This window comes from Hypomesus transpacificus, chromosome 11 (genome assembly GCF_021917145.1).
Source record: "Hypomesus transpacificus isolate Combined female chromosome 11, fHypTra1, whole genome shotgun sequence".
In the NCBI taxonomy this organism is placed as follows: Eukaryota; Metazoa; Chordata; class Actinopteri; order Osmeriformes; family Osmeridae; genus Hypomesus; species Hypomesus transpacificus.
The window spans coordinates 14,983,515-14,993,849 of NC_061070.1; the positions used below are offsets into that span (position 1 = coordinate 14,983,515).

At 49.4% G+C, this 10,335-nt stretch overlaps 1 protein-coding gene across 2 annotated transcripts in view; it reads right to left on the minus strand.

Moving 5' to 3' along the window:
- LOC124473588 (RAC-gamma serine/threonine-protein kinase) overlaps positions 1-5,515 on the minus strand; it is a 35,106-nt gene extending 29,591 nt beyond the window's left edge. For both annotated transcript variants that reach the window (XM_047029179.1, XM_047029178.1), the window contains exon 1: positions 5,449-5,515. In XM_047029179.1, coding sequence (XP_046885135.1) covers positions 5,449-5,494 — 46 coding nt within the window. In that variant the 5' untranslated portion in view covers positions 5,495-5,515. The remainder of the gene's footprint in view (positions 1-5,448) is intronic.
- Between the last annotated feature and the right edge of the window lie 4,820 nt (positions 5,516-10,335).

The window sequence follows — 10,335 nt, forward strand, 5'->3', positions numbered from 1 at the left end:
CTTTACCTTGACTTGACACTGCACACACACTCGTGCCTTCAATCCTTCTCAGTGTCCTCTGAGGTACTGCGAGGTAGTGAGAGGAATGTGTGTGTGTGCATGTGTGTGAGTGTGTACGTGTGTGTGCAAACATGCACACAAGCTTAAGGGGAGTTTGGCCCAAGAGGATCCCTGAACACCAGGGTTCACCTGGAATGGACCCCACACAACCAGGCAAGAACGTACAGGTCTAACCACCTGCTCCCCTCGGTGTGACCCTAATTTCCATGAAGAAGATCCAACCTTCTAGAGAGACTTACATCAAGAAATGTAAACAAACACGCAGACTTAGTTGTGGTATCCAGGGACAAACTGACAAAGACCGCATCACCTGAACATGACCCACAGCACATCCCTACTTCGTTGTGTAGATCTCCAGGTATGACGTGGGGCTAGGTAGAGCTAAGCCAACCTGGAGTCTAGTTCACAGGTCATATACGTACCTTATAAATCACATAGCTCTGCATATCGTTCACTTTTCATGCACAAGAGCAGATATGGTCGCAAACCGAAACGGCATTAACAGCTGTCTGTATTAACAAGTACAGTTTGGGGAAAACAGGAAAGGATCGCCGTTTGTTTCTCTAGGATGAAGGTAAAAGGAAATCATGGGGACATCATTTGAACATGAGGATCCTTACAATCCAGTCCCTGTTTGGTGATCATTCTTCCTGGCTGAACGAACCTCCATGCAGTGACAATACATTGGAGAGTCGGGGAGACAGTGTTCGACTGGTCCAGCTGTTGCACTGGAGCAGGCAGGGGTAGAGGACACAGGGTACATTCAGCATCATGAGATCCCATGATGCTTCCAACACACAGTCGAGACTTCGCCCCGGGCCGCCGACCTGCCTGTGGAGCATGTCAGTGTGACAGCTGTAAATCCTTGCCAGCAGCTACATACACACAAATGCCCAGGCACACACAGAAACACACACGTGCATACACGTAGAAACACACACACACACACAGAGAAACACACACACTTTTACAGCCTGTCCTTGTGCTTCTGGTCATCACTTCAGCTGGAGAGTAAATAAACTGACAGGCCTGGTGGGATGTGTCCCCAGTCCTGCTCCTTTCTCTATCTCACCCCTCCCCCCTCACCCTTTCCTCTATCTCATCTCCCTTTCTCTATCTCACCCCTCCCCTCTATCTCACCCTTTCTCTATCTCACCCCTCCCCTCTATCTCACCCTTTCTCTATCTCACCCCTCCCCTCTATCTCACCCTTTCTCTATCTCACCCCTCCCCTCTATCTCACCCTTTCTCTATCTCACCCCTCCCCTCTATCTCACCCTTTCTCTATCTCACCCCTCCCCTCTATCTCACCCTTTCTCTATCTCACCCCTCCCCTCTATCTCACCCTTTCTCTATCTCACCCCTCCCCTCTCCTCTATCTCAGCCCTCCACTCCCCTGTGTCCCCCCTCCCCTGTCTCACCCCTCCTCCGCCTCACCCCTGTCCTGATCACCCACCTGTCTCACCCCTTCTTTGGTCTACCCGTCCCAAACCCTGTCCCCAACTTCATCCAATCCCTGTTTGTCTGCCAGCCCCCTTCTCCTCTCTGTGTGAGGGAACACAGGAGGCCCTGTGTGCGTATGTGTTTGGCTGGCCAGACAGTGATCAAAGATGTGGGAGTAGGTCAGCAGATTAGTGTTCCTGAGCTTCAGCTAATCCCATTACCCTGCTTGCTGCTACATTCCCAACTCCCACCTTCCTTGAGAGTCTTCCGGACCTTCTCTGGTCCTCTCCTGAACTCTAGTAGTCCAGAATTTCACCCATGGGCATTCCATCGGTTCTGTGTTTACATTTTCAAATGTTGAGTGTCTACGAAATAGAAAGAGCCTGTTATGCTAACAGGGCCTTGGCTGTAGCCTGTGGCCCCAGTGTAGCACGCAGGGCTGAGCCTTCTGATGTTTCCAGAGCAAAGACAACAACAACAACTAACATGGCCATTCCATCCCACCCCTACAGGCTGACTCTGTACTAGACAATGGAGTCTGTAAAACCACACAGAAGCTCTGACTCCGGATGTGAGAGAGGATGTTGTTCACCACAATACATCCACTGTTTGTGTGTGTGTGTATGTGTGTGCGTGTTTAAATGTAAATGAGACTGAAAGAAAGGAGAAGGATGGAAAAACGGAAGCGAGGGAACGAGAAAAGGGGGAGAGGGAGAAAGAGACAGAGAGAAGGAGAGAGATTGGTGTGTCGACAGTCTATGCAGCACCGAAAGCTGCAGTGGAGGGGAGGATAAGGAGGGAGGAGAGGAGAAGGGAGGGATGAGAAGGGCGACAGCAAGACAGCGGCGGGCGGGTGATTGATATCGGAGTGCGCTGGCACTGCCACCTGATCTGCAGGCGGCTCCAGCAGCACTGAACCGGCTGAACCCTGAGAGCCGGAATGGCTGCCTGGCAGAGTAGGGAGGGAGGGGGGCTACGGCAGCACTGAACTCACTGAACCCACAGAGCCATCATGGCTGCCCGCTGGCCCAGTAGCCTGCTAGCCCACCTACCAAAACAACACAGATAAATCCACCATCGCACCTATCCACACACACATCATCCAGCTGTAATGCAAGTTCCAAGACAAATATGACAAAGTATTTCAAGCTGGGTGCCAGAGCTTCACTGAACAGCTTTCCGCAATCTGGTCGTGTCAGAACAGGGACTAGTCAGGAATGAAGGAGGGATGAAAGGAGGCTCTTAGATTGGTGACAGGGCCCAGAGGAACTCTGCTCTGCTCTGCTCGGCGGTGGGAGATTAGCTCTGCAAACTGAGAGGGAAGCCGGAGAACAGAAGAGCTTTTTTTTCACACACAAAGGACTACTTTTACCTCAGGATGTTGGAGAGCTGTTCCAAGATGGGAACACGATGACAGGTCACTTTCAATTTTGACTTGCCCTCCAAGGTCAAAGGCGATTTCACGTTTGCGTCTCACAGGAAATGGGAGATCCTCAGCACGACCTCTGAGGTGCCCAGCGTTCTAGCCTAGCCTCTGACCAGCTGTACTACAGTAGGACTGGGAGTATCACACATCTCCACGAGAACGACGATAAATGTCTGGGCTAGTTTGCATTATCATTGCCAACCATCATCACCACTACATGCTATCTATGGCCTTGGGTAAACTGATAGTTGTTGGTGTTGATAGTATAGTGTGTTTGTGTGCGTGTGCGTTTGTGTGTGTGGGGTTGGCAGCACCTGGGAACACATCTGTCAAGGTTCCCCAATTGTCCTAATGGAGTAGTAGTGACCATGGCGACCAGCATGCATGAGGGCCATGGCATCCCTATATTAAAGAGTGGGGTGTGCCCTGTCCACGTGCTCAGTAATGAAATCCCACCGGTGGGGGGGGGGGGGGGGGGGGGGGGGGGGTTACCTCATCATTAAAACATGGATGTGGATGAACCGCACTGTTATAGAAGATTGCGTAAGGCAGCAGATCCCTGTTTCATAAACGAAGGTGAAAGCTACCTCCTTCTCTTTCTTTCTATCAGTCTCTCTCTCCCTCTCTCCCTCTCTCTCTTATCTTCTTGTGTTCCAGGAGAGAACCTGGTCCTGGTGACTCAGCTCCACGACCCTGCTCCACTGCCTCCTCTCCTCTGAGTCCCTGGTCAGCAGCAGGCAAGCCCTCACTGTCAAACACACACACACATGCTCCAAAACCCTCAACGCAGACAGAGATGCACGCATGCACGCACGCACGCGCACACACACACACACACACACTGCTGAGTCGTGACTGAGGGGGCTGCACTCCTCTTAATATGCACAGACGGCTGTCTGAGGAACACGCTGGCAGGCAGAAACACACAAGAGCCCATGGAGACGTCCAGAGGAGAGGAGGAGAGAAGAGAGTAGAGGAGCGGAGGAGAGGAGAGCGGTCTGCTGTGTGACAGTGTCATTTTCTGTAGAATACATTCCTGGTTACGAGGGTTAGGGATAGGGCCCTGGAAATCCCCTTCTGTCTGCCCCGAAGGGACGAGCATGAGCACATGGTCTGCTACTACTGCCCTGTGAGATCACACTAATAACTTCCTGGTTGAGGTCACATGGTCAAATCTGTCACATCCACACAAACACAAACCCCTTGGGGACACACATATAGTGAGAGACAGCGATGGGAAGGGGGGGGGGGGGGGCTAGGGAGGGAAGGGACATGGAACCCTTGCTTATAACCCTCCCTTTCCCCTCCCACTATAGGACATAATGTTCTGCTAATAATCTGACAGACACCGTGGCAGTCATCTCTCCAGTCCATCAATCAACTAATCCCATCCAGTGTTCTACATGAGCATTCCACTGTACTGCCATTCTGCTGCTAGTAGAGATGAGAGTAGCTCAGCTCTACTAAGTTCAGAACCTGTTGAATAGGACATGGGTGAATTGTTTCTATGTGAATGAGAGAGAGTGAGGGGGAGAGAGAGAGACAGAGTGGGAGAGAGAGGGAGAAGGAATGACACTTCTTTTCAGCTGTTCTCTCCATACTGACCCATTCAGCTCGGCTGTAAACAGGAAATGTGGTCACCATTGATTCCCTGTTCCATTTGCCCCCATCACCCCTCACCTCCTCCCCGCTCCTACCCTAGCCCGCTGCGTCTCCTTTCTCCCCCTGGCTGGCTCTCCTTTTCACTCTCCTAGCTTTCTTCCCTGGGTCATCCAAGAGTCTGCTTGCAGACGGACAGACACACAGATAGACAGACAGACAGACAGACAGACAAACACACAGACAGGTGGGCAGACAGACAGACATGCAGACTGAAAAGAGAAGTGGATGAGAGAGCTGGAGATCCAGGAGTCCGATGTAGGGGCAGAGGGATGGGGAGTGTCGGGGATGTGGGGAGGTGAATGAGGTGGGGAGGTAGGGAGGTGAGTGAGGTTGCATTGGCTCCAGTCCAAGACAAACCACTAAAGCACTCAGTTTCCCTTTCCATACCCAGTATGAGGCTGGGGCTGATGGTAGGGATGAGGATGGGGAGGCCGTGGGTGCACTGGAACTCTCACAGGTCCTCTACCACGTTTTTAGGCTCAACAGCACACACACAGACAATCACACACACCCTGGTCTCAGACATAATCAGACTGAAGGTATACCCTGGCGTTTAGCAGCCAGTCAAGCCTGACTGTGATGAAGAAACCTGTCCTAGGAGAGAAACAGACTCTTACTCTCTCCCTTACCCACACAACGTGCCCCACACACACACACACACACACACACACACACACAGACAACATGCACACACACACACATGCATGCACAAATACACACAGAAAAAAAAATCCATCCATGTGCTCACCCATTTCTGTCTCACTCACTCCCGTTTATGCTTGCTCTTATCTCACACACACACACACACACACGTACAAACCGGCATGTTTCTAGAAGGAGGAGAGGCGAGGTACTCACCCCGTTTCTGCACCCAGCCCTCTTTAACGATGGTGACATCGCTCATGGTTCCTCCACGGCGAGCTGGCCGCTCCTACACACCACGCTGCTCCACGGGAGAGAGGGTGGAGGGGAGGAGGAGAGAGAGGGAGGAGGGTGGAGGGGTGGAGGAGAGAGAGGGAGGAGGGTGGAGGGGTGGAGGAGAGAGAGGGAGGGAGGGCTCCGCTCACTCACTCACTCCCTCCCTTCCTCGTGCTCTTCCTCTTGCTCGCTCAGTCGCTCTCTCTTTCTCTCTCTCTCTCTCTTACACACACACACACAAGTGGTGTGTCGTCTCGTCTCCTCTCGTGGTTGTTTTCTTTCCCTCCCACCCCTCCGTCCTCTCTGTCGTTCTCTCTCTCCAGACCTCCCCCTTTTCGCCCGGCAGTGACTCAGCCTGGAAGGAAGTAAGAGAGAAAAAAAGAATGTAAGGATTTATATCTCTCCTCCCTCCTTCTCCTCCCCTCCAAACCCCTTTCATTCTTACACAAGCTGACATGACAAACAACTCAGTCATTCATTGTGAAGGCAAATACCCCCTACATCCTCTCTCTCTCCCTCTTCTCATACCTCACTCTCTCTTTCATTTCCTCCCTCCCTTCTAATAACTCTCTCTATCTCTCTCCCTCTCTGCCAACCCTAACAATCCCTGTCTGGTCAGACCACCCACCCACTGACAGTCCTTTCTGTGTTTGACTGTGTACCTGGACTCAAGCAACATACAGTCCTCTGGTCTGCTGGTTCTGCACACAGTAAACTGGGAGGCTGGCTACTGTAGCTGTCATCAGCAGCCACCAGAAGATCTCCTAACTGTGGAGCCCTGGTCTGAAGCAGAAGACTGCCTGTCTGACTTGTGGATGAGGCTTCGTTCTCCTCTACTTACCTCAGTCCCACACTCTGGAATATCACTAAAGAGCCTCATTGAAGCTCTACTGAGAGCAAGAAATCATAAGATCAAAAGATCTTAGTATTGATATTTCGGTTGGCATTTCTTCCTCAAACTATGCTGTGTTTGAGTATAGCAATAGTGGTTGATTTCCCCAGACTAACGACATATTGATCCAGTTTTGTGTAGTTCTTCAAAGACTGCCTCAATCACTCGTGGGTCAATCTGATCAGTCAGGCTCCGGCCAAGGCCAACTGTCCAACTGACCAATAGAGAGCAGGAACCATGAGTTGTTTCCCATGTAATGGTGTCTTATGCCATGCAAACCATTAAACAGGGATTGAGATCCTCTTGTTCACTAAACTCAAAGACAATACCAAAAGGACCAAAATCATGATTAATTGTGCAGACACAATCCTGTGGACTTTAAATGAAATGTCCGTTGGATTGATGATCCAAGTCCGACCATTCTTTCCGAAGCCTTCACCATTGCTACATATTGCTAGCCGCTAGCTCCTTTAGCGTTAGCGTTCTGAGCAGCCTCCAGTTGCCTGTGTGCCGCTGGCACATCTAAGAACAGCTTCATCATAGCAGGCTTGAGAACACATGACGCACCACTCACCCTCCCAGGGCACATCCTCCACCAGCAGTCTTCTGTGAATACTGTGAAGAGCCACGCTCTGGTGGCAGCTAATTGTTAGCACAGTGTCACACCGTCACTGCCTGAGAGTTGGTCTGAGGCACCCCCCAAGTCTGTCTCTCATACACACCAGTTGGGATTCGTTAAGTGTCACTTTCTCAATACAGCACTAAAACGCAAGACTTCTAACCAGGGCTGTGGAGGTGGAATCCTTGTTTTGTGTTACACTTGTTCAGTCGGATGCCTGGACGTTGCCCTTGCCTCTGACTGAAATAACATCCTCCATGTAGTTCCTTTTCTGAACATCCAAGGGGTTCAGGCTGTAGTGCTGTAGCTTCACTGTACAGCCCTACTGTGTCTTTAATGTAGCTTCACTGTACAGCCCTACTGTGTCTTTACTGTAGCTTCACTGTACAGCCCTACTGTGTCTTTACTGTAGCTTCACTGTACAGCCCTACTGTGTCTTTACTGTAGCTTCACTGTACAGCCCTACTGTGTCTTTAATGTGTCTTATAGTAAATGTTATACTTTCTAACTTACTTCCTGGCTAAGGTTCATTAGTAAGTCATGCAGACCCACGTTTGCTAATTTCCTCTATAGACAGAGGCCTCACACGAGGGTCAGTATTTGAGACCAACTATCCCTAATAAGCTTGAACTAAAGTGATCAGAGTAAAGCTCATGAGATGGATAGTTCAACAGAGGAGAATTGGCTTTGTTGCGCAGGTAGGCCAGGTACTTTGGGCCATCAAATGTAAGCAGTCAATGCAGGGTTGTGTGATACTTATGGAAATACTGTCTCGTCAACTGAGCATATCGGCTTAAGTTAACAAAGTCAAATTATAATTTATAGAACCGGTACTGTCAGCAGAGGAAAAGATAAGATAAGATAGGAGAAAAAAAAGAGACACAGAAAGAGAGAGAAAAAAAGAGAGAAAGGGTGCACAGTCCAGACACAGTCATTAATCAGTCTGGCTGCCTCAGAGAACAGCTCCCAATCCAAATAGGAACACCCCAATGAATTGTGGGTAACTTAAGTACTCCAACTACGCTCAGTTAAGGGCACAGACACAAAGATTCAACAAAATATACACAACATTTAAGATGAACAAAAAACTCAGTTGAACAAGCTGGGGTCGAAGACAACAGTGTCAGATCAGTGATAGGACTATCTGAAAAAGCAGCACTGATGAACCACCAGGAGGCTAACCTGCCTTCATATCAGATGCAAAGAGACAGCCTCAGACTCCATGCTGTGGCCATTTACCTCATTAAATCTGAGGAGACAGCAGAGTGAGGTAAGTTGAGGGAAGAACCAAGGAAGCACAGAAGGACCCACGTTGAGGGAGGCGAGCTGCCTGCACGCAAGGTGACGAGAGAGAAACTGTGAAATAGCTGACTCCATTCAGAAATAAATGATAGTCCAGGAAGCACTATCCCCTCGCCTTGTACAGACAGATCAGAAAAGCCGCACGGAAACACAAGAGACCGGGGGAACAGGAGAACCTGTCTGTGGCCGAGCTGAACACGTGAAATATAAGGCTGATGAGGGCTGAGAGGCTAACTATTTCTGGATGCGTTCCAGAATTCTACCGACAACATTTTATTGTTCATTTTTCTAAAAGGCAACCCTAAGAAAACTCTTCCTTGATATAAGTCTAGTTTCCGACAGCTGCTGTACCCGTCAACATCCCAAAAAAAAGAACATGAATGCCCTTGTTTGTGGCAGGGAGGGGAGGGAGATTCTGATGGAGGGTACAGCCTTGTGTTTCCTCAGTAGGAGCCAGGTGATCATGTTGCTGTACATGACACCCACAGGCCAGCACATCTAGATAAGCCTGTAGCTCCATCCTGTAGCCCTATGGGGTAACTCTAGATGGCTGTGTGGAAACAGTCAGGACACCTGGCCGGGCCACTGCCCCTGTCCTCAGACGTACTCTCCCAGTATCAAACACCACGCTCGAGAAGCCCGGCGACTGAAGTCTACGCCGCGCGCACGCTCACGCACACAGACACACAAACACACAGGTGTGCACACAAATATACATTCCGACACGTTAAAGGAAACACTTCAGCCAGGAAGTGTAGATTTAGGTCAGCAAGGGGTTTTTGAAGGGTTTAGAGGGGTTGTTGTTATGGTAACACATGAAGCTGTATTAAAAATGTCAGTGCTAACCTGCATACAGTTCTCTGGGGCCTGATGTCAGTGCTTTGGGCTATAGTCTGATATCACAAGCACCATCTAAAAGGTTCAACAGGGACATTGAGCAGTGCTCTGGTTGGCTTGTGATATCAGTGTTTATATGATGGTCAAAGTAACAATTAAAGCAAATTATGGTAATCTTGCATAAATCAAAATCAAAAACATTTGAAGGAGTAGGCTATTAAGTACCTACTGTGATTAGATTCATTGATTTATATTTCATCTTACATGGTTGGGGATGTTATCCCTTTGGACGTAGCCTCTCTCAATTTACAAATAAACACTTAGGTTATATCATGTTTGACAATATAATTACAACTCAAAGGCAAAAACACGGCAATAGACAAATTGTTGCTCACTGAAACGATATCACTGTTGCAGATACTGTAGCTAGCCTGCATCATTTCACTTCACTGCACCGAGCTAGCTGTCAACCAGCAGCATGCTTCAAGCAGCAGCAGCTAGATAGGATATTTGCATGCTTCCTCTGAATCGAAAGAACTGACTATATGATTCTGTCCTTTAACGGCATGTATGGATTCCATTTCCTAGGGTAAAGGGTTGAGAGGCGAGAGATGATGGTTGGAACAGGCACTAGGCCATATCCGAACCCAGAATTCGCCGCCTCCCCTAACTCCCTCCTCCTTCAACTCAGCCTCCTCGCTCTCTGCAGCATCATCCAGCACTTTAGTCTTCTGTAGCTGTCAGCACAGCAACAACCACACCACAGTGTCTACTATCAGAAACACACAGAGTGAATGCCGAAACTCACATAATTAGCCCACTGACTAATTTGCACACTACACTATATAACTACGCTTGTTGACATGGTTATTACCTGGCGCGGGATCTGATGGGGTTTCCTTCAGCCCCCGATATTACGCTCCTGTAATTTATGGGCTGGAGCTTCCCTTTAACGCGTTATCAGAGCAGGCGCTTAGAAAAGACAGCGTGTAGAAAAAGACAAGAACGCACTGCTCTAGTTGTTAGAATTGTTTAATTTCCAAATGAATATCAGCGGTCGGCAGCGTAGTTGAAGAAAGTGGCTGCGACTTGTTTCGTGCACCGCCGCTGTCAGGTTGCCGCTGTGGGTTGTTGTTGACTTTCAGGAAAACTCGTGACGTCACCAACCACTTCTCGG